We start from the raw sequence: 23,887 nt of genomic DNA on the forward strand, positions 1-23,887 counted from the left end.
AGCAGATCTCTGCTCTCTCAGGGGTCAAGCAATGGCTGTTTGGCTTGTATCCCATGGCTGCGGAATGGCTGCCATTGGATTTCTTACTGTTTCCCGGGAAGGGAAACCACAGCCACGGTCCTAAAGGCTGCGGGCCGGCGAGGTGGGTGCCCGTGGGTGGCCTGGAGCCCCGAGCCTTGCAGGGCTGGTGGATCTGTAGGGGTGAGGCAGCACTTGTAGCCTCAGGTCCTATCGGGCAGTGACACCAAGGATGAAAGCCTGGCTACCTTCCTCGGTCCTGGGCAGAGCGCTGACCCCGAAGCCCCCTGGGCCACAGGCTGCCCTGCCCACGCTGCCTCCCTCATCCGCTAGCGGGTGGGGGTTGGAGCCCCTGGGGCCTGCCCTCTTTGAACCAAAGTCGGTCACCTGTGCTTCTCACAGAAGCGCTCCAGCGCCTCCCCAGGGCATCCTCCATGTCCCGTGTGAGCCCCCTGCGTCCTCTGGCACTGCAGTGAGTTGAGTGTGGCACCCTGACCACCATAGGCACCATCCCAAGAGACACTGGTTACCCCAGGGGCACATAGGCACTTTTCCAGGCCCTTTCTTTCTGAGCCTTGGACCCTTTCCCCTCCATTGGCTCAACGCCTGCCCCTCTCTGCCATTAGCTGGACGTTAGCTGATGGGATCCCAGGGAGGGCAGCGCGGGCGAGAACGGCCGTGCCGGCTGGCGCCTGGCCTGTGGTGGGCCAGAACCACACTGCACGGCGGCGAACAGTCTGGGACCAGCAGAGCAGCGACGGGGCCCCACCCCCGCGGCTAACGGGAGCTCTGCGCTTCCTCAGAAAGTGGGCGCCTGCCAGCATCACCTCAGGCCCTGGTCCATCTTTGGATCCAACTTTTCTTCAAGAGGAGTCCGTGGTGGGTCAGGATGTGGGCCTGGGGGGACCCTGGGTGTCACCCACAAGCCCCTGGCAGGTAGGCCCTTGCCCTCACACCATGAGGGCTGGAGGTGTCTGTCAGGGCTGCTCTGTGGGCTCCGGCCTCTTGCCTCCTCTGTCTTCCTTGGGCCCGGGCTGCGGGGCAGGAGCTCTGAAATGGAGTGGGAGGAGCCTGCGCCCCTCCCCCGCTCAGTCTGGGCACAGTGCCTGGCAGGCCCAGGCCATCTGTCCTCTCCGTGCCCCAGGAGCAGAGGTAAGCACAGAGCTGCGACCACACAGCAGAGGCAGGGCACGGGGCCTTGCGCTCAGGCAGCAGCACTGCCTCTAGAGCTGCCAGCGCCCCTGGAGGATAGGGAAGCAGCTGTCCACCACGGCCCTGGGCCTGCACACATGGTTCTCAGAACTAGCTGGATGGCGGGCTGTCAGGTGGGACCGCTAAGGGCCCTGGGCTGTCACCTTCCAGACGGCCTGCTTCGGGGGTGCACTGCGGTGTAACAGGAGACCACACACCCCGCTAGTCCAGCACCTGACCTGCGGTGTGGTTGGCCAAGGGCACTGTGTCATATGATCCAAGACAGGTGGGAGGGCACACCCAGGACCCTTCCCTCACCTGCCAGCAGGTCTCCTCCCTCACCTGCCTCTTGTTTCCTGCAGAGTTCATTCTCTCGCTTCTGGAGAAGATGCAGACACAGGAGATTCTGAGGATGCTGCGGCTGCCCGAGCTGGGCGACTTGGGTCAGTTCTTCCGCAGTCTTTCCGCCACCACCCTCATGAGTATGGGTGCGCTGGCCGCCATCCTCGCCTACTGGTTCACTCACCGGCCAAAGGCCTTGCGGCCTCCGTGCAACCTCCTGATGCAGTCAGAGGAAGTGGAGGTGAGTGGGGTTCGAGCAGTGGAGCTACGGGAAGCAGTGGGCAGATGACAGTCATTACGAATGTAGAAGCCAGAATTGTGGCTTCTTTGACCTGAGACGGCCCAGAGAGCCTTAGTTTCCCCTGGACGCCGACCAGCAAGCCCCATTGGCCTTGGGTAGCATCTCCTACCAGATGCTCCTTCTGCCTCTCCCAGCAGCTGAGCCCTGGGCAGAGCCTGACCTGGGCCTTGATCTGGGCTTGCAGTTTGCCTACGTCTTGGGTGGGGGCATTAGCTCACTGGTGCCTCAGCAGGAGGCCTGAGCAGGTTCTCAAGGGACTGCTGGGTCAATTCCTTCCAGACTCGCCCTCTGCCCAGCCCTGGTCTTCTGCTGGGACCCAGAGCTGAACCCACCCCAGCGACTACCCTCCCGGGGCACACGACAGGAGGGAGGCGCAGTGGCCCAGCCTGGACAAGGGTGTTCTGAGCTAAGTCTAGAAGGGCTAGTGACACTTATTTTTCTATTAAGCTTATGGAACTTATTTTGCCATTTAAAAACTGTCTTTTCCTGAACTGAAATTCTGTTCATTTTGAATAGATAAGATATTCACCCAGTGTCAGAGGAACAAAGGGACACACACGGGGGAGCTGCCACCGCCTTCCTCTCGCCTCCCAGCTCTGCCCCCCTGAGAACTGTGTCAATGATTGTCCCTGAGCAAATGTGTAGATCTCCACTCCCCTTTTAACAGTATCTGCTGTGTACACCATGCAGCACCTCGCTTTTTGCTCTTGATGGTGCATCTTGCTGAGCATAAACATGAATTTTGCCAGGCAGGAGAGGGTGCAGGTGGAGATAGGGCTGGTCCCTCAGGCCATTTTCCATCAGAGAACGACACGTGCCCAAGTACAGGCGTGTCCTGAGGCACCTGGTGGCTTTGGCAAGTGGTGATTTGTGTGGGGAGGTTGTGTGGTGCAGAGGGACTGCAGAGCGGTGACGAGAATGGCCTTTGGTGACCCCGGGTTAGTGGCTGACTGTGCCTCCTACTGGCATATGGTCCTTGGCAGTTTCTTAACTCTCTGAGCTTCGGTTTCCTCAACAGTCAAGAGAGTGATGACAAGAGCACTGCTTCCTAGGGCTGCGGCAGGGTTCGCTGAGGTGACACAGAGAGCTCTAAACCCGTCGTTTGGGTGAGCTCATAATGGCAACTTGCCCGGAGAGGTCGGCGAGGCCAGAGTCACAGGACCTGCGCAGGGGTGGGCAGCATGGATTTCTGTGGGGTCTTCAGGAGTAGGGACAGAGCCAGTTTGTGCTGTAGGAGGGTGGCTGTGGCGGGACAGGGGTGAGGAGGCAACGGGGGTGCCTGGGCTGGAGGTGACAGTGATCTGGATAAGGCCTGTGTGGGAGTGGCCCTGGTCCAGTGTGTGGGGGCCCGAGAGTCACCTTGTGGGTCTGGCTGCGAGGACAGGCCATGGACACAGCTGAGGCCTCCCTTCCTGGGAAGACTGAGCCCTGCCTCGCCCCTGGGGCACAGGACGCCAGAGCGGCAGCAGCGGAGCAGGCAGAGGAGAGAGTAGGAAATGAGGGAAGAGGGGCCCCGGCCACGCGGGGCCTGGTGGCACTCACTGTGTGCGCCCTGAGAAACATGACTCGGATCAGGTCACGCACCCCAGCTTAGAATCCTCCCCTGGTTCCCGTCGCACTCAACCCTAAGGCCAGACCCCTTGCCTGGACCTGCGGGCTCTCTGGCCTCCTCGGTTTACCGCCTGGCGCTCCACACGTGGCCCTCAGTTTCCTGAGTGCACCGGTGTCTCCTGCCTGTGCTCTTGCACTTGTCCTGGTTCCAGCGAGACTGCCGTTACCTCCTCCTCCTCCTGCCTCCTGTGCATCCTTCCAAACCCAGCCCGGCACCACTCCCTGGCGCACACGTGACTTGAACTCCTTTGCTCCTGGCATGCCGTCTCTTGCTCTGTCATTTCTGTCACCCTGAACACTATCCAGGTCTGACGGTATATGTACATGGGCCTGGGGCTCAGGGAGCACTCACTGGCCAAACAGTTGCAAAAGTTTATGCAAGGTTGCAAACTTTGCATAAACAGTTGAGAGCCGCCTGTGGTTTTCAGCCTGGCTGTCTGATGGCTCACACCGACGTTTTTCCTCAGAACTGGTGTTTCAAGAGATGGCAGGTCGAGGGCCAGCCCAGTGCAGCCTGAATCGTGCTCAGAGAAGAGGTCGAGCCGTGGTTCCGGAGCGTCCTGGGCCTGGGGCTGCCTGAGGAGGGGTGGCATGGTGACGGGGAAGGAGGCCCAGGACGCCCAGCTCCTCTCCCTCCCTCACGGCATCGGGGGCGTTTGCTGCCTTCCCACTCCGGACCCACACCACCGAGGGCCCGGGAGCCGGTGCCCTGCTGCCCCCATGGCCTTCGAGGCCCCACTGTTCCTGGGAAAGAACCTCCAGCTAGTCCTCAGACTCCTCACTGTCATGTGAATGATGGATGGCACCCAAATGATTCTTAACCTAGGGTCATAGGAGCAGCAGATGATGGCATGAGGGGGCCAGCTTGGCAGGTTGATCACGAAGCCAGGGGCAGCCTAACTCCAGCCAACACTCTCCACTCCATTGTATGTGTGACCTGTGTCGGTGGTATGAACAGCCAATGAAATTCTGGCCATTTTGTATATGCTGACGTGGTGCGTGGGTGCTGTGTGTGTGTGGGAGGCCGGTGTACTGGGCCTGTGTGCACGAGCCAGCTGTGTGTGTGGAGGCACACAGTCAAGTGTGTACAAGCCACATGTATGTGAACCTGTGTACAGGTCATGTGTGTACAGGCCGTGTGTGAGTGCACAGAGCAGGTCCCGGCCCCACGGGGGTGTGTATCCGAGTGGCGTGCAGCGCGGTGCGTGCGGTGCCCTCCTGCGACAGCCCTGCCTGCCTCAGCCAGCTCCTTGGCCTGTGCTTGGCCTGCAGGACAGCGGGGGGGCCCGGCGGTCCGTGATTGGGGATGGCCCTCAGCTGCTCGCCCACTACTACGACGATGCCAGGACCATGTATGAGGTGTTCCGTCGCGGGCTCAGCATCTCAGGTGACAGGGACGGTGAGGGTGTGGAGGGGCGGTGGCCGGGGTTGAGCAGGTTCAAGGGTAGGGGTGAGCCAGTGTGGTACCAGGGGCGTGGCACGTGAATGGTGCCCAGGTGAGGAGGAGAGGAGACACTCGGGGCCTCCCTGCACCCAGTCAGAGAGGTAGCTGCACTATGTGGCCAGAAGCCTGGCCTCGGCAGTGTTCTGTCTCTGGGACTAACTGGCCTTAAGCCATCTCTTAGCCCAGACCCTGTATCTCCGATGGGCCGCCCCTGGTGGGACTTGAACCACCAGGCCACTGGCTGGCATTGTTCTGACCCCTGAGCCCCTGAGATGCCTGTGTGACCCGGGGTATGAGGCAAAGGCAGGTGGGTGCAGGGAGGCAGCCTGCTACCCCTGTCCAGTGGCCCCAGGTCTCTGTTCTCTCAGGGCTGCATCACGCAGGCCACAGGCGGAACCCGCACTGCGTGAGCCCCTGTTCCGGGACCTCCCGGGCCCCTGGGCCGATGCCCTGCTTGTGTGCTTTAGGCCTTCCGGGGCCTCGGCAGGTCAGACAGGCAGCTGGGGGCGGGGCAGTGCCCTCGGCCCATGGACCACCCCGCGGCATATGGTGTCCATCAGGCGTCTGCCAGCGCCCCCACCCTGCCCTCCTCCCTTGCACAAGGCCTGCTTATCTCTCTGCAGGGAATGGCCCGTGTCTTGGCTTCAGGAAGCCCAAGCAGCCTTATCAGTGGCTGTCCTACCAGGAGGTGAGCGACAGAGGACAGGCTCCACTCTGCCCGCCCGTGCAGGCCTGGCACTTGGGGAGCGGGTGGGCATCCTGCTGTTTCTCGGGGTCCTATCGGCCTCGCCTGGCCTGCCTGCCAAACTGCCGGCAGCAGCCTCACCGGGCTGCCAGACCCCTGGGTGGGGCGTCGGGCCGCCTCAGACCTGCGGGAGTGCCCCCGGGGTGCCCCTCCCCTGCAGAAGACTCCTTCCTTCCCCATCACTTTCCCACGTCCCCATGCAGGTGGCCGACAGGGCTGAATTTCTAGGGTCCGGACTTCTCCAGCACAACTGCAAAGCATGTACGGACCAGTTTATTGGCGTTTTTGCACAAAATCGACCAGAGGTGAGCACCTGCTGTGACTGGTTTTAGAAATATTAGTGGAGTGGGGGGCAGGCTCCCGCTGGGCCTGGGACAAGGGGAAAAACAGAGACCCTTGGTCCATGCCACAGCCTCCTGCTCCCGGGGCTTTGGCCCTAATTGGGATTGTACATCCCAACCCAGCTCCCTCCACCCCCCAACCCACCCAGCCCAACACACAGTGCCTCCCTGAGCTGGGGGAGGGGAGGACCTGGGGAAGAAGCCCATGCTGGCCCTGGATGTTGGCATGGGGCTGTTTAGAGTCCCAGAATTCCCTGGGGCCAGCATGGTGTAGGGGGCGTGAGCAGGCACACGCCATCAGCCTCACGGATTCCTTGCCGCACTTGGAGGGCCAGACCGAGCCCTGTCGTCACAGAACCTAGAGCAAGGATCTGGTGGCCTGGGCCTCAGGGCAATGCAGCCCCGCCACCTGCTGTGTTCCCCCACCCCGACCCGCGTGTCTCCACAGTGGATCATCGCGGAGCTTGCCTGCTACACGTATTCTATGGTGGTGGTCCCACTCTATGACACCCTGGGCCCTGGGGCCATCCGCTACATCATCAACACAGGTGAGCTTGCCCCTGCCACTGGCAGCGAGCCCCCGCCCCCCACGGCCTCTCAGGGTGTGCCAGTTGCCTCACACTAATCGGAAGCACTTTGCTTCTGCTCTCAGAGAATACTGGGGGCTTCCGCTCTGGCCCCTGCATTGGCTTCCTGAGTCACCACAAGGCTCCTTGCACAGGCCTGGCTACCAAGAAGGGGTCTCTGCACCTGCCCCCACACGGGCTGCCCACCCACCCTCTATGGGTCACTGCAGCTTGGGGCAGGTGCCGGCGGTGGTGACTGTCTCAGCCGACCAGGGACAATAGGGGTTGAGCCCACAGCACAGGGTGCCTGGAAACCTTTCCAGGAGAGGCAGTGGCCTCCTGCCTTTGGGGTTTCCAGCCTCCATGCACTCTGCTCTGTACGCAGCACCTAACCCGGCTGCCTGTCTTACCTGCTGACTTCCACACCAGCTGTGGCACACACAGCCATGGTTCTGCTGCCTGGCGTGTGCTGCCTGCAGCCACTGCCTGACTTTCTGACGGTCCCTGCAGCTGACATCAGCACCGTGATTGTGGACAAGCCTCAGAAGGCCCAGCTTCTGCTGGAGCACGTGGAGAGGAAGGAGACTCCAGGACTCAAGCTGATTATCCTCATGGAGCCATTCGAGGAAGCTCTGAAGGACAGAGGGCAGGAGTGTGGGGTGGTCCTGAAGTCCATGCAGGCTGTGGAGGTGAGGGGCTGCTTCTGCCTGGGTGGTCTGCCGGGCCGCAGCTGGCTAGCCGCCACGCTGGGGCTGCCGCTTCTCTGCCCCTCGTGCCCTCGGATGGGTGTCATGGGCTGTCAGGCCCCATGAGGGTTGAGACAGAGCAGGCTTCACAGGGCTGGTGGTGGGTAACAGGCTCAGTTGGCTGGCACAGTCCGGCCAGGGTGCGTGGTGGCCCCTGGTTGCCCCAGAGCTGCTCTCGCAGCCTCATTTCCAGTGGCAGCAGCCGGTCTGAGCCTGAGGAGGGAGACACGAAGCCTAGGCGTCATGGAGACGTTCTTGCAAATGTGTCCCAGACCCCAGCAGCCAGCAGAACTGATTTTTCTGTGCATGGCCTCCCCAAAGATGTCAGCTTGGCGGCAGCTGGTGACCTGCTGGAGTAACACAGGACATTCTGGCCTCCAGGGCCTCAGGCCCTGCTCAGTACCAGCTGACCCCACTTCTGCCTTATGGGATCTAGGCCCCTGGGCCCTCCAGTCCCCTCCTGCCTCCCGATCTGCTCCTAACTGCACGTACAACTCCGGTGCGCTTGCACCTGCCACGGCTTTCGGGGACACAGCCATGCGAGTGGCTTCTCTGCCCCTCCAGCCCTAATCTGGAAGCCCAGGCCATCCGGCCACTCTGTCCCAAGCACATGTGCAGATGTACCACAGCACCTCGGGCTGCCTCCCCCACGGTGCGTGTGCACAGTGCCTGGCCTCTCCCTGGGCCCCAGGCTCCGGCCTCAGCGTGGGCGGTGGCCTCGGCCTGGATGTGTGTCTGAGGAGAGGCCACTGCGGTGGTGTCTCCGCGTGGACCACGTCTGGGCAGAGAACCCTGCACTCTGGGCCTGGCGCAGGAACAGGGCACACGATGCAGAGTTTATTTCAATTTTTTTTTAATTAATAAGAACTTTTGAGGACTTAAAATCAGTATTTTCTTCTTCTAGGACTGTGGCCAAGAGAATCATCACGTCCCAGTGGTAAGGTCGCCCACCAGCAGGTCTTTGTTGAGATGGGCGGCGTGAGGATGCGTCCTTACGGAGCCCTCACTCTGTGTGGGGCTCAGCGGACAGGCCAGAGCAGCACCCCCATGCCAATAAGCAGCTCCTCTGAGCGACACAGGAAATGCCCACGCGGGTGTCCAGGCTTCTGTGGGTGAGGGTCTCAAGAGGGACCTGGAGCAGGAATCAATGCAGCAGACTCCCCAGAGGAGGGGGTGGACAGAAACAGCAACAGAGCCAACAGGGAACCTCAGGCCTTGAGGCCCGGTGGCGTCTGCCTGCTTTGTTCATCTTTTCTGTCTCACCCCCAGTGACACTGCCTAGGGCCAAGTCACCGGTGACGCTTGCTGCTCCCCGGGAGGGACCATTTGGGGGTGTTTGGCTTTCTAACAGGGCCTCTTGCCTCCAGCCCTCCCCCAGCTTGGCCCTCCCACCCCCATGAGCTTTCTCATACACAGGCCTAAACAGGGCCCCTCACGGGGAGCCCGGGGTGTGTACCCGCCTTGCACGCACCATGCCCCAGCCTTAGAGGACTGCTCTCCGACACCCAGCACGCCCTGGCCTTTGTTCGGGCTAGTTCCTTACTCTCATTTCATCTCGCTTGTCCTTCATTCTCAAATCATGTCACTTCCTCTGGGGAGCCATCCTTCATGGGCAAGCAGTCGTGGTGGGCTCCTTCTGGTGACCCCACAGCTCTACGCCCAGTGCCAGGGCACGGGCCTGATGCAGAGCCGTCTCAGTGACACAGCAGGCGGCTCAGTTCCTTGGGCTACATGTTCTGTCCCTGAGCCTGACCGCAGGCCTGGGGAGAACATGGGCAGGAAGGAGGGAACTGGGTCACACTCGCTACAAAGGGCAGATCTTTGGTTGAGGCCCAGATGTGGCCACGGCAGCCCCATCCCACCTGGAATTCAGCTCAGACCCGAGGGGTAGAAGGGAGGCGGTGGACCAGGCGTGAGGTCGATGGCACGGGGGGATGTCTGTGCTCTCATTAGGGTTCCTCAGCTTCTTTCCTCCTGTCCTGGGGCCTTGCCTTTCCACCTCCCGGACTGCAGCCCACAGGCGCACACGGGTGCCGACACAGCCCACACGGGGCAGTGCACAGAAGGGCTGGTTGGTGGAGGGGCCCATGGGCCTTACGCCCTGGTTGCCCCGCCAGGCCTCTGACACACACCTCTTCTCACCTCTGCAGCCCCCTCAGCCCAGTGACCTCTCCATTGTGTGTTTTACAAGCGGCACCACAGGTAAGTAGAGGCACCCAGGTCACCAGCCAGGCCCACCTGTGCCCTTCCCTGGCAACCTGCTCAGGGTGACTGCGGGGTTCTCCAGTGCCTTCTGGGATGGGCGGAGCCTTGTCCTGTGCCTGACTCCAGATGTTGGGTCCCTCCCGGTACCCCCAGTGCTCAGCGCAGTGCAGCACAGGGTGGCTGGACGCGGGGGGACAGGTGTAGGCTGGGAGGTCCCGGGCGGGGGCTGGGCCACAGGGCCGCGCCATGCCTCCAGGAGAAGCAGCTCCCACCCCTCTCAGCTTCCAGCCCCTGCCTGGGCTTCCTGTCAGGGGCCGTGGAAGGAGTGTGGGGGGTGGTGTCTGAGAGCCGTCTTCCCGGGGGCCACAGGCCAGTCACTGAACCCTCCTGCCACCACTGTCCCCGATTTCTCATCTGTGATGAGGCTGGTTAGAGGCACCCAGTAGAAGATGGGAAGGTGCATGGAAGGGCAGGGCAGGTGCGCTGCGGGCTGAGCTGGTGCGCACGGTCAAGGCTGTCAGGATGAGGACAAGCAGGAGTGATGCATGGCGTGCCTGCTGCCAACAGGGGCACACGTCCTGGTGCTTTCCTGGGGGAGGCCAGGTGTGCACACGAGGACCATGGCCACAGGCACAGCGCCTCGCAGCCTGCAGTGCCCCGTTCACCCTCTCACGGCGCCACTGGGGCTTCACTGTGGCCTGGGAGGTGAGCGGGGTGGGGACTGTCCCAGCAGACACCACCAGCAAATGGAGGCGTTGGACTCGTGCCCTGGTCTGCCAGCTGCCAGCTCAAGGCTCTTCCCCTGGCTGCCTCTCCCTCATCTGACGACTTGGGAAGTCACTTGTCCTGCCCTGAATGGGCAAGAAGTTTCCAGCGATCTTTCTCCAGGGTGAAGACTGGCCCACCTTGATGATAGCTCTCGGTGGGCAGCGAACTGGGGCTTCCCACGCCTTCTACAGACACAGCCTCGAAGGCGTCTGGCAGACCCTTGACCAGCCCCGCAGGCAGAACTGTCCACGTGGGTGGATCGTGATCCACTTGACTTTATTGACTTGAGATGGATTTTTGCCATGAACTCAAGCGGCTCTGAGAATTTCCAACACACTGCTAACCCTGTTAGAGAAAAGCTGACACAGCCCTCGCTCTCCAGCAGCTGACACCAGAGCCCACCCAGAGTTCAAAAATGCTCTTCGGGTTTATGTCGCTTTGTGTCACAAATTTCACAATGTAAAATTGTGATGTGTCTCTGCCCTGGGTTGAGGAGCAGGTCACTGTGGTGGCTTTTAGCTTTGGACCTTTGCCACCCCAGAGCACCCTCGGGCTTTTAACAGGTCACTTGGTCACAGATGGTGACCCCGTATTGGGAAAAGGACTTAGGATGCGTGCCCACATGGAGAGGGCAGGCCGCACACCCAGCGCTTTCCTGGATGCTGAGCCCTCCTGCTCAGGCTACGTCTCAGTGCGGGGGCAGGGTGGGATGTGCGAGTGGCAGGCACGGAGCCTGAGAGCAGGTGGCGGTTGGTGCCAGGCCTCCCCCTGCAGAGGTGCGGCTGGTGCCAGGGCAGAGCTGGGCAGTGAGCAGGCCTCCAGCTGATGTCACCCTGCCTGGCGGCACACTTGCATTTCCTTGGCGTCACTCTAAGCCTGTGCTGCGCCTCTGGTCGTCATCGTCTCGCCGAGCACATGAGCCATGCGTGTCCTTGGCATCACAGCCCGGGACATAGTTTCCCTTCCCTGCTGTGTCCCATCTCCCAGCTTCGTCAAGAGCTACGTTGGTCTTTCAGTGGAGAAAGGTGGGAAAGATGGTCTGACCCTGACGTGTAGCTTAGGATTCTGGGAAGATTTTCTCCTTGGCCATGATGGGGCTTGGTTCAGAGTCACAAGTATCAGTTCAAAGTGAATCCATCTGCCTCACTGGGTCTTCCGCCCTTCCAGCTGGGCTGGCTGCAGGCGTGGTCCACCCTTCCTCTCTGGTCTGTCTTCCTTCATCTTCTTTTTTTTTTTTCTTAAATCTTCACTAAGGGTATATATATTTATTGATTTTAGAGAGAGAGAGGAAGGGAGGAAGTGAGAGAAGGAGAAACTGACTGAGAGAGAAACATCGATCAGTTGCCTCCCAGGGATTGAACCTGCAACCTAGGCATGTGCCCTGACTGGGATTCAAACCCACAACCTTTGGGTGTACAGGACAATGCTCCACCAACTGAGTCACCCAGCCAGGGCCTCTCTGGTGTCCTCCTCCCTTGCTACTGAAGGCCCCTACCTTCTCCCACCAGATGTACATGGGGAGGGAGAATAAGTGAGAAAGGGAAGCTGGGAGATGGTTTGGGGCAGACGGTTAACACTCTGTCTCTGTTCCATGGTTGCTTGCTGACTTAGTGTGAAATTCTCCATCTTTGTTCACTCAACCCTTTGATTACTGCTTTCTCGGTGAGGGTTGCCAAGCTACCTTATTGGTTTACTTGATATTTTGGGGGTAAATTCTGCACGTGGCCTGGCCCATCTCTTTTGGAGTTTTACAGTTGTTGTATCTGCTGAGTTGGTGGAAACTTCTAATTTAACATCTTTTGTGTATGGATTATGTCCTTAGAGCATATAGAAGGCCTATGAGGTGGGTACCTGCCCCCATTTTGCAGGTAAGGAAAGTGAGGGGAACAGCCTGCTGGCAGCAAGAGGCAAGGCCAGGATTTGAGCCCAGTCACATCCGCGTGGCAGCACAACACAGCTGCCCTGGGTCCCCACCAGGCCTCTGCTCCTCTGAGCCATCCTGGCAGCCCCGGGCGTCCTCACAAGCAGTAATGAAAGGTCATGTCATGACAAAGCAGGACCATCCATGTCCCCTCCCTGCAATGAGCAGGCAGGAGGGACTGCTTCAGCCCCCCAGACCTCCCTCCCGGCCTGAGCTGGGCTTTCCCCAGCAGAGGATGCAACAAGGAAGTCTCCCGCCAGCAGAGTTGACTGCTGGTTTTAGGGGGCAGTGCAGGGCACTGGGTGTCTGTGAGGAGGCCTGAGGGAGGCAGGAGAGGGTGAGGCCACGAGTCGCCAGTCCCTTGCGGCGCCCCACCTGAGCAATGGCGTCCCTTGCCTTCTTGTCCTAGGCTGCTGGGAGCCTCCAGATGGGCTTCAAGTGTCTATGGGATAAAGGTCCCTGAAGCAGCACTCACCTGCCTTGGCCTGTGGCTGTGGACTCAGGCCAGAGACTTGGGTGGGCAGCACGGGTGCGGTGCACTGCGGACTCGGGCGCTGCTCCTAAAGGAGCGTGGCCCTTGAGCTTCCAACCAATTTGCCCTCTTGCCTTCTCTTTCAGGGAACCCGAAGGGTGCGATGCTAACTCATGGGAACGTGGTAGCTGACTTCTCGGGCTTTCTGAAAGTGACAGAGGTGAATAAAGTAGACTCATTAATGCAGGTGTCTCTTGACATCCTCAAACCTCAGGTTGTTTTGTGTTTGTTTTCTTTTTTTCCTCCCTGATAACCAGGCTGCCTTTCCTAGGCAGGAGTTTCTATTCTCATGAGAGCAACCCCCACTTTTATAGACGCTTTTAATCCCAAACACTGAAATGATCTTCTAGTTGATTTCTAACAGTGCTAAGTTCCCAGAAGGGAAAAAAACATGTAAATGTTTTTTGTATTTTGAACTTTAAAAACTGGTATACCTGTGGTTTGTGTACGCCTTTATTTAGAAAAGAATCTTTAGTAAGTTGTTTTTCAAGTAGGTCAGGGTTTAATTCAGTCATTTGCTAGAGTCTGAAAAACAACAGTAACTGCTAATATGTAATACTGTGCTTAAAAAGGTAAATCTAAAAGTAAAAGGCCTGACAAAAACATGTTAGCATTTTATAACTGGCCAAGAAAGAAGGACTTTTTTTCCACACGTGGTGAGTATCTAAATATCCTACAGTTTCCTTAAAGAGCAAGGGACGAGACTTTTCACGTAAGGGAGGCCTTTCCACGGCATGTGGCGTCACGGAGTGCACCCCCAGACATTCTGTGCACTGGCAGAGCCCTGATCAGAAGTCATGAGCCAGGTCCCGCATCTTGTCCAAAGTTGTCCAAAAACCAGCCCAGGAGAAGTCAGCTGTCCACAGAAGGACAGGGAGCAGGGAAGTCCAGCCAAGGAAAGCTCCCGGAGGCACGGCCCAGCCCCGTCCCTGAGCTCAGTCCCTCTGTGAGACGCGGGCTCGGGGACACGGCGGCACTCCCTCCCAGCCTTCCCCTTTAAGGCCCTGTCTCTAGGCCGTGGGTAGCCAGAGGCCGACTCAGCTGTCTTTGGCTTGGCATTGTCTCCTCTGTCCAGGGCATGCACCCAGCCACAGCTGGTACAGGTCTAGGGTTTTCTGGGCCCCTTTTTTGGAAGGACTAGAAAGTGCTGACAAGCTGAGACCTGTGAAAGCTGCCCAGGTGGCCCCGGGAGACTGGTGAGATGGGGCCTGGGCAGATCCTGCAGCAGGGAGGGCGGGGGAGGGGCTGTCCGGCGCCGACCAACTGCAAGTGAGGTGCGGGCCCTTCCCCAAAGGAGACTTCGCTGCGGAGCTGCGCTCTGCTGGTTTATGTGTGCTTCATTTGGCTCTTTGCTTCTGCAGATAACTAGACCCGCTGGCGCTGCGACCTAACACTCCGCTTCCATGCTGCCCTGTCTCTCTCTCTCTCTCTCCATCGCTTTTTCTCTTTCCCTCACTGCTCTCTCCCTCTCTTTTTCACTTTGCCTTTTCTCTCTCATTCTCTCTCTCATCTTCCACTCATTTTTTCCTCTCATCTCACCTCTCTCTGTGCCCCCCGTCCCCCTCCCCCTCTTCCTGTTTGCCCCTCCAGGACCATTTTCTCTTTATTGTTTTATGACTTTCTTGTTGTCTTCCTGTCAGTGTTTCTTTCCTTTCTGTCTCCCATGCCCGTCACCTGCAGAAAGTGATCTTTCCGAGACAGGACGATGTGCTCATCTCCTTCCTGCCTCTGGCTCACATGTTTGAGAGAGTGATCCAGGTAAGACGCCCACCTGACTGACCGGGCCTTGCCTGGGCTCCTTCTCTTTTCTTGCAGAGTCAGTGGGCTCCCACTTGTGCGGATGTGCACATTTCCTATTTGCCTTTAGCACACATGTTTGAGCGAATGGTGCAGGTAAGGCCCTGGCTTCAGGGAGGCACAATCTGTGCCCAGAACCCAGAACCCTAGCAGGGTGTCACTTGTCACTGGTGCCAGGAAGTAGAACTAAAGTGCCCTGTCCTCAGAACGTACCACAGGGGTCTGAGGGGTCAGAGGACCTTGGCCAACCCACCTGTCCCTCCTGGGAGCGTGGCTCCAGCGAAGACCCCAGGCCCGCCCTGCCTTACTGCGGACTCACCTGGGCCGAGAGAAGCTCCAGCTGGCGGCATCGGCGCGGGGGGCATCGCGGCCTGGCAGAAGTGCTTACCGCCCAAGCTCTCTGCAGTGTGACTCCGCTTATGGCCAAAACACTTACATTCGATAACTTCCATTGCTCGTGAACTCCTCAAAAGGAGAACAAGACAGTAAATTTGGGCAGTGAGCTGTCACAACCCCTAAGGCTATACATAGATGGACTGGCGTTTTAACTGGCTCTGAGACAGGCCTGAGGGGGCGCAGATGGAGTGGGGGCGCCTGCGTGATACTGTGGGAACAAAGAAGTTTCCATCCGTGTGTCTCTGGAGGGGCCAGCCTGTGAATCAGTTGTCTCCTAAGCCTCTCCCCTCTTGCCTTGGGGGAGATGTGGCATATCAGGTAACGCTGCCCAGCTTTCCAGACCTAGATTAGAATGTCGTCAACACCGTGAACTAGTTTTGTGACTGGGCAGGTCCCTTCACCTGTCTGAGCATTGCATTCCTCACCCATAAAATGGAGACGTAGAGTGCTGCCCCGCTTGTAGGGCGGCTGTGAGCATTAAAGGCGGGCGCATGCATTAGGCCCCAGGTCCCTGCTAGGCCATTAGCAGCAGCAGGCTCGTCCCGGCCTCCCACCCAACGTTAGCCGCAGGTCCGGTACCATGGGCACTGCACACCCTCCAGAGTTGCCGAGGTGTCCCGGGGGGTCCACAGGCTCTTGGAGACCTGCCGCAGACCCACTCCTAGGCTGAAGTGCAGCTCAGAGACTGGAGTCCCCAGGGAGGCTCCTGTCCGGGGTTTGGGAGTGAGCAGGAGGGCAGCACAGGGGGCCAGCTGCTCCGGCACCTCCCAAAGGCTCTGAGTCTGTCCGGCTCCTGCTGCTCCTCCCCGTGCCTCAGTGCGCCTTACCGGGATGCGGTGAGGTGGCGGGGTTGCGGGGTGGCACGGGTGTCACCTCAGATGGCGTTCAGTGTCTCATGGCAGCAGCCAGAGCTGGGGTAGGGGTCATGGGCGCCCTCCACGTAGAGGGGAACTGTGGACGGCTCTCAGAGCCAGGGGTGACCGTCCTCAGAGCCTCCTCCTTCCTGTCCTCCCCTCTAGTCTGTCGTCTACTGCCACGGAGGGCGCGTCGGCTTCTTCCAGGGAGACATCCGTCTCCTCTCGGATGACATGAAGGCTCTGTGCCCCACCATCTTCCCGGTGGTCCCACGGCTGCTGAACCGGATGTACGACAAGGTGAGCCCCTCAGGGAGTCCCTGGCCAGGCTGAGGGGCTCGATATCTGCTTGTGTGGACGGGGCCTGGAGCCCCAGGCAGGTTTCCACGCCTCCGTCCCCAGGTCCTGCGAAAGGCTTCTTCTCGTACATTGTCTGACTCTTACCTGTTTTCTTCCTAGCTTCCAAAACTCTCGTTGGGGAGATTTTCTTCCAGGCATTTCTAGCCCCACAACATGCCCCCAGCTCGGTGGTGTTGACCTTTGGTTGATGTCACACGTTCACTGATCTCCCACAGCGGCACAGTGGAGTGTGGCTTCCCTGTGGGCCCGACTGGGCCTTCTTTCTGTCTAAAAGTGGGACATGCAGGCCCATAGCTCCTTCCACCTTCTGCTCCTCAGATCTTCAGCCAGGCGGACACACCATTAAAGCGCTGGCTTCTGGAGTTTGCAGCAAGGCGTAAACAGGCTGAGGTCCGGAGTGGAATCATCAGGAATGACAGTATCTGGGATGAATTCTTCTTTAATAAGGTTCAGGTAAGAGAAGGAACAAGTGGTTATAGAGTGACACCCAAGTGTCCAATGGGTCACCTGACAGAAGAAGTAGAGAAGTTCATCCCAGTGGCCAGTAATCTTATAAAATAATAACTCATTTGGTCATGAAATCAACGCTGTAAACTACTGCTGAAATCTTAAAGGACCCCTTTTTGTTATTTGGAGGGGGGGTTATATTTACCAAAAGGCAACCAGCAAGAAGGACTTCTGGAAAGGGGGCCCGCCGCCCTCCGTGGGCCGCGGGGCACCGTGCCTGCGGGGTCAGGCCCAGCAAGGAGCGCCTGGGCCTGAGGGCTCCCTTGCCCCTTTCTGTAGCCCTGGCCACGGTGGCTTCCCAGCAGCATTGGGCTCCAGACAGATGGCCAGGAGTCCTCCTTTGCCTTCCTGTGTCTTCTCCCTTCAGCCTCTCCCAAACCAGGCTGATGGTGAATTACTCACCTCTGGATCCCCACTAAAGCTTTCAAGGTCTGCGTCACCCAAGGAATGTGTAGTTAATTAGTATCATACTCGTTTTTTGTTACTCTACTTTTAGCTATGAAAATTAATATTTAAACTCTCTTGGCTCAACTTACAGAAACAACATATTTAAAGAATTCTTTGTCCTCTGCAGTGCATAGTAAATAGAGCAGATAGGGTATTGATTTGTAAATGAAAAAAGCCTAGGCCATTAGAGTGGAAGTGGGACGGAATTGTCCTAAGTAATTGTTTTTGGATGCTTGCAAATGATGGGAAGGTGAGGGAACAGCTGTGCGTGTTAAGGAAAGCATAACTAAAGTTATAGAAGGCCATGTAGGTTAATGGCACTTACCTCCAAAGAGGTAAAAGAGCTGGCCAATGCTGGGTTGAGTCTCACAGTTGATTGGGCTTGTTCCTTTGAAGGGGAAGGGACTTCCTCCACCGGGCTGTGCAGCCTCAGGCCTCTCTCTGACCCCTGCCTTAGGGTCCAGGTGGAGTCCGACTGTTGGGTGGTGACTGTGGCCAAGGCCCAGATGGGCTGGACGCCACCCCCAGCAGCACAGACTGGGGCAGGTGCTTCTCTCTCCCCACAGGCCAGCCTGGGGGGGTGTGTGCGGATGATTGTGACTGGAGCAGCCCCCGCGTCACCCACAGTCCTGGGATTCCTCCGGGCGGCTCTGGGATGCCAGGTATTACTTCCCGCAGCCTTCCCTGGGGCAGCGCAATGTGTGTTAGGACGGGGCGGAAACATCTTACGGCCGCCACTGCAGAGAGAGAGGTCCGGGGCCACGGTTTTAGCGGGGTGAAGCTCACTTCCTCTGGGGATGGAAAAGCCCCGGTGCCATCGAAAGCCAAGATGACCTTCCGACGTTCGGGGAGGGCCAGGGGCACCCACCTCGGGAAAGGGGTCCGACAGACTGCGTGAGGGTCACTGCCGTGCTGGGGAATCCGTGCCACACCCGTAACAGCTCCTCTGCAGCCTCCGCCTGCAAAACACCGCCCAGCCCGGCAAAGGAGCCCAAGGGAGGGGATGACAAAAGCCCATTTGAATTTTGTCATTTGATCTAAAAAATCCATTCCTTCATTACCCATTCAATTACTATTTATTAAGTTTCTGCATATGCGGGGTACAGTAACACAGCTGTGGCTGATGGATAATAAGTAAAGCAGACACAACTGTTTCATCAATATTCATGCTTAAATTTTCATACTTACCAAGTCAGTGGTCTCTTCTACCCCCACACCGCCCGGCCACTGCTAAGGGCAGACTCTCCCACGTGGCATATCCCTGCAAGCACATGAGGCGGGGGAGGGGAGTTTCTTACAGGGACAAAACAAACCATGCAGTAGATGTTGAAGTGTTTGTCTTTAATACATATTATCTGAATGAAAGATAGAGGCTGTAGTTGAAAATAGGTCAGAATTCTTTACCCCAAACCACACAACCTCATCTACTAAGTGGGGCAAAAGTGGCACTTCTTCCAAGCAAAGTAACAACACCTGTTACCTGTGTTGGGCTTCAGCTGGAGCTCCCTACCTCCGCGGCACCCCCTTCCCTCTGTGCCCGGCATGCTGGGCGAGAGCTGAGCTGGCTGAGGGGCAGCCGGCTCGCTGCCGGGGCAGGCGAGCCAACAGTGTGGTTTCCGTGTTTTGCTCGAAGGTTTATGAAGGATATGGCCAAACGGAGTGCACAGCTGGATGCACCTTCACCACGCCTGGGGACTGGACCTCAGGTAGGATGGACAGGGGATGTCGGTGGTTCACCAGGCACTGCCGAGGTAACAGCTGCCAAACTCCTCGCGGAAAGGAACGTTACGAGGGCGCTTCAGAAAAACAACAGAGTAGAAAAACACTGATGGCGGTTATACTAGGTCGTAGCATTATGGATCTGTTGTTCTCTTTGTTATATATTTTTGTATTTTCCTACCTTTTTTTGCATGTCCCCATTTCTTTTCTAGATAAATAGTCATCATATTTTAAAAAAAGAAGTAATGGACAATATAGCTGCAGGTAGAAAATGATTCTATCAGTAAGTATCAGCTACTAGATTTCACAGATTCTGAACACCAACGCAGCCTTGCTTGTTGTCATTTTAGAACGAAGGGATCAGGCTACAAACTGGAGGTTATTCAGGAAGGGGAGGCAACTTCCTAGTGGCCAGAGCACTATTTCTTAAGGGGCCATTGCTAAGGCCCTTTGGGAGTTACAGTGTCCTGTGACGTCAGTGTCTAGAAGGCAGTGGCAGCCTCGGGAAGGAGCAGCTCCCACCCACGCCCTCCTTCTGAGGAGACCCGTCTTTCAGGGCAAGGAGGAGGCAGCAGGTAGCCCCTGTGTTGTCCATTACAAATGTAGACCAGAGACTGGGAGAATCTGAAAACCATTCAGCAAAAGAACCCTTTAGGGCACCCACCTCCCCTGTGAGCCCAGGACCCTCTCATGCTTCTGGGTTGCTCAGCTGCAAACCAGGAGGCCTGGGAGAGCGTGTGTGCACAGGACATGTGCCCAGGAATGCAGTCCTATCGGCCAGGCGCCCTGAGGTGGTTGGCAGAAACATGAAAGGCAGATTCCATTCGAAATCACATTTGGCCAAGTCAAGTACAGAAGCCTTTTTTTTTTCCTGAGTTTTATGTTATAAAGCCTCTGGTGTATACGTAAATTCTTGGGCCTTTCTTATGCTGGCAAGCACACTATGAGGACTGTCTCCTGAGGTCCTGGGTCGCTAACTTGTCTCTCCTTCCTGCTGCCATGGTTACCCACCACTCCAGCGTACCCTCCTCCTTTTGGACACTTTTATCCCTCTCATGTAATTCTGTACATCTTCCTGTGTAAGACTTTTGAGGCTTTGCCTTACCATAAAAACTTGCAAAGGCTATTGAGTATGTGAAGATAGGTATCTTTGTATGAGTTGTGGAAGATTTTTCAACCTCTCGTTTAAAATAGAAACCAAAGTGTCACCGCTATTTTTTTTTTTAATCTCCTTGCCTCTGTCCCTCACTTTTCTTTCAGGACCTTGGCCAGCACCAGGTTAAAACTCCACCATCTTGCCAGTGAATTCTGTAACAACCACAAAAAAATTACTAGAAAATGACTTGAGTGTAATTTTGTGGTTGGAGGGTATAAGACCCAGAACATTTGAAGTCTTGTTTTGCAGGGCGAGTTACCTCATTCTGTTTTCCATTCCTTCATTACTCGAAGTGTGGTGGGTGGACCAGAAACGCTAACCCCTGGTGCCTGTAAAAAAAATGCAGACGCTTAGGGCCCACCCCAGACCTACCGAATCAGAGTCTGCATTTTGACAAGCGTTCTAGGTGATCACGTGTACATTCATCAACAGTCTGGTGACTGGAGCAAAAGCAACGATGACTATATTTTATGAACCCCAAACCAAGGCATGTGATCTGACAATGGGGAAAATCTCTTAATATGGGCACAATTGTAAAAATAAATAAATAAATAAATAAAGACCTTCCCTGACAGGCATGGCTCAGTTGGTTGGATGTTGTCCAGTAAATCAAAGGTTGTGGGTTTGATTCCCAGTCAAGGCACATGCCTGGGTTATAGATGTGGTCTCTGGTCAGGGCGCATACGAGAGGCAACTAATCGCTGTTTCTCAGTCACATCGACATTCCTCACCCTCTCTCTCTCCCCCTCCCTTGCCCTCTCTCTAAAATAAATAAATCCTTAAACATAAAATGAAAAATAAAAAACGATCATATACCTTGGCCAGTGTGGCTTAGTTGTTTGGAGTGTCATCGCATAAACTGAAAGGTTGTGGGTTCAATTCCCAGTCAGAGCACATGCCTAGGTTGTCAGTTCGGTCCCTGGCAGGCGTGCATATGAGAGGCAGCCAATTGCTCTTTCTCTCTCACTTTGATGTTTCTTTCCCTCTCTCTTTCCCTCCCTTCCCTTCTCCCTAAAATCAATAGGCGTGTGTTCGGGTGAGGTAAAAAAATATCCTGACCGTGCGGCTGGTGCGGGTATGAACCCCATGCAGACCCTGTGCGGGTTGGTGCGAGGCCAGGTGTGCCTGTGCAGCTCTTTAACAATCTGACGTAAAACAAAGGCCCACAGAGGCTGGCCTCTCCGTTCTCCAGAACTTTATCGTCAGCACTTGCCTATAATAAATGTCCACCTAAAGGTGTCTTGCTTCTCATCCATAATTCCCAACTTGGACCACTTGGGGGCTTTGACGTGGCATGGAGCATCTTCAGTGCTGAAACCGGCCGGAACACTGACCGATGCCATGTTGCTCCGTGTTCCAGGGCACGTAGGGGCGCCTCTGCCCTGCAATCACATCAAGCTCATCGACGTCGAGGAGCTGAACTATTGGGCCAGCAAGGGAGAAGGAGAGGTAGGCTTCAGCATTAGCTGTTCACGCCTGTGGGTGCTACATGTAGTGAGTAAAACAAAAAAATGAAATTATCCTCCTTTTACCCTTTGTGTAAAGTCACTTTAAACTCCTGATTAGTTTGACTCAACTGAATTCAGTATTTCCTCCCCTGTTTATGAGACAAGGCTGGGGCTGAACTGGTCTAAACTGAGAACTGGAATTTCCAAACTTAAAAAAAAAAATTCTGTTTTTCCCCTCAGTGGCATGGCCTGCTGCTGCGGCTCTGTCCCCACAGAAACATGACCGATTGCGGATAGGCCTGGCAGGGCAGGGGCAGCTGGCTGTCCTCATTCAGTCCCTGGGAGTGGGTGGCCCCTTGGTCGTGAGCTGGGGCCGAGGCATCTGGCAGAGTCAGCCAGCTGTCAAGATATGATATGGCCGCATCAGCGCCACAGAGGAGCACAGGACGAAGGCGGGGGTTCCCGAGGAAGGAGAGGCGGTGGAGGGAGGCCTGCGGTGGCCAGGGCGGAGGGGGGGGATGGAGAGGGCGCTGCCTGAGCGAAGGCAGGCGACAGCGCAGGCCTCTGCTGGCTGTTCTTGTCCTCTGTTGTCACCGCAGCCGTCTCCACAGAGGGTTTCCTGAGGGACAGCGCAGTGTTCGGCACTGGCCTTGTGACAGCCTCACTCAGGAATCCGTGTGCCACGGGCTGAGGGAAACGGTGTTTGTCCCCACAGATATGTGTGAGAGGACCAAATGTGTTCAAGGGTTACTTGAAAGATCCAGACAAGACGAAGGAGGCCCTGGACAGCGACGGCTGGCTCCACACAGGAGACATTGGGCGGTGGCTGCCGGTGCGTATGTTTGCAGCCCTGGGGTGCCAGCGTTCAGGCGGTGGGTGTAAGTCTGAGTCCTCCGAGGCGGGGGCCCTTTCCGTGTGACCCCCGACCTTTCAGGAGCACTCCAGGGGCTGGGACGTTCTTCTTTGCCTCGCTCCACAGCTGCGGTAGGGAGGCAGGGGTCGCGGTCTTTGTGGGAGGGCGGAGCTGGGGTAGGGGACCCACTCCCTACCCTTTGTGGCTTCCAGAAAGAGCCCTGTGCAATCTGATGGGTGGGCTACAAGCACAGGAGCTCATAGCTGTGGGAGATCTGAGACAGGCCGGGGCTGGGAGCCCACAGGCGCTGGCCCCCGCTGAGAGGTGGCGCTGGGTGGTACGAAGAGCTTGGAGCAGGGCCGGAAGACGGCTGAGTCCCTTTGGCTCTGGCAGCGGTGGCTCTCCTGACTGTGGGCAAAGCCTCGTCCCTCCGCGGGCCTCTGTGTTGACTCACTTGCAGAATAAGAGTGAGGATGCATGAACTTCTTTGGCTGTGGCCTCCACTTTGAGCCCAAATCAGTTATTGTGCCTTATTCTGTCATCTGTAAAATGGGGATAATGCCATGGTTTACCTGTACAGTTATTAGTGTGAGGGATAAGTGAGGTTATACCTGTAAAGCACTTGGCACAATCCTGGCACACAGGAGAAGCTGTGAGCAGGAGAGGTCTCTGTCACTGGAAGCGAGAGCCCTTGCAGGACTCAGCTTGCCCCAGGAGCCTGTCCTGTGTCTCCAGGAAGGAGCTAAGGTTTGGGGGGTTGTTCTGAGATGCTGTGTTCCTGGTCACGTGAGAGGCGCTGAACTGTCTCCTGGGCCAGCGAGCTGTGTGCCGCTGCCCGGGTTTGCATGCCTCCCTTGGAGGAAGGCTCATTCCTGCAGCAGCCACGGTGTGTCCTTGGTGTGTGCCCTGGGCCAGGGACTCTCTCGGGGGGTGGGGGGTGGGAGGAGACACGTCTTTAGACAGTTCCCAACCCAGTGTGGTGGGCTGGGACTGAAGGCCACACCCACCTGGGGGTGGCAGAGGGGGACAGGGGCCTACTGGGCCTGCGTCCCAGGGACTAGTCCTGCTCTGAGTGAGAGGAGAGAGTGGGAAGGACGCGCGGGGCAGCGGTAGTAGCCCGTGCTCGGGGAAGAGACACGAGACGTGTGAGGCGAGCCGGTCTGCCCGCAGACCCACAGGTATGGAGGAGGCCGCGGGCCCTGGGCGCTGACAGGGTGGATTGTCCCATCAGCTAAGGAAGCTTAGGCTTCGGGGCCCCTCACTTGCATGGGCCCTCTCCAAGGTCCTGTACTTCATTTCCTATTATTTTTCTCAAAGAAGACCCTCAAAACTGGGAAACACTTAAAGCCGCACAAAATCTTGGCCCTGCCACTGCTGCCCCGTGACTGGGAGAAACCACCTACCTTGCAGGGTGTTGGGAGAAGCAAGTAAATTCATTCATGTGAAGCACGTAGTGTTGTGCCTGAACTCAGAGCCCAAGACCTTAGGCAGGCGGTCTGTGGGAGTCAATTATTTGAAATTATTGTTTTGAAATAGTATTATGTAGAGAGATCAAGGAAAAGGTATAAGTTTCTGATCCAGAAAGACCTAATTCAAATCCTGATTCTGCTACCTCCTAG

At 57.1% G+C, this 23,887-nt stretch overlaps 1 protein-coding gene across 1 annotated transcript in view; it reads left to right on the top strand.

Moving 5' to 3' along the window:
• ACSL6 (acyl-CoA synthetase long chain family member 6) overlaps positions 1–23,887 on the top strand; it is a 59,054-nt gene that overhangs the window by 16,941 nt on the left and 18,226 nt on the right. The window contains exons 2-17 of the mRNA XM_054568499.1: positions 1,572–1,792; positions 4,736–4,850; positions 5,531–5,595; positions 5,856–5,957; positions 6,442–6,541; positions 7,070–7,248; positions 8,210–8,242; positions 9,456–9,507; positions 12,818–12,891; positions 14,412–14,489; positions 15,944–16,078; positions 16,457–16,591; positions 17,659–17,754; positions 18,726–18,798; positions 21,328–21,416; positions 22,131–22,247. Coding sequence (XP_054424474.1) covers positions 1,572–1,792; positions 4,736–4,850; positions 5,531–5,595; positions 5,856–5,957; positions 6,442–6,541; positions 7,070–7,248; positions 8,210–8,242; positions 9,456–9,507; positions 12,818–12,891; positions 14,412–14,489; positions 15,944–16,078; positions 16,457–16,591; positions 17,659–17,754; positions 18,726–18,798; positions 21,328–21,416; positions 22,131–22,247 — 1,664 coding nt within the window. The remainder of the gene's footprint in view (positions 1–1,571; positions 1,793–4,735; positions 4,851–5,530; positions 5,596–5,855; positions 5,958–6,441; positions 6,542–7,069; positions 7,249–8,209; positions 8,243–9,455; positions 9,508–12,817; positions 12,892–14,411; positions 14,490–15,943; positions 16,079–16,456; positions 16,592–17,658; positions 17,755–18,725; positions 18,799–21,327; positions 21,417–22,130; positions 22,248–23,887) is intronic.

This window comes from Pteronotus mesoamericanus, unplaced genomic scaffold (genome assembly GCF_021234165.1).
Source record: "Pteronotus mesoamericanus isolate MK-2021 breed Mesoamerican mustached bat unplaced genomic scaffold, CSHL_Meso_final contig_2, whole genome shotgun sequence".
In the NCBI taxonomy this organism is placed as follows: Eukaryota; Metazoa; Chordata; class Mammalia; order Chiroptera; family Mormoopidae; genus Pteronotus; species Pteronotus mesoamericanus.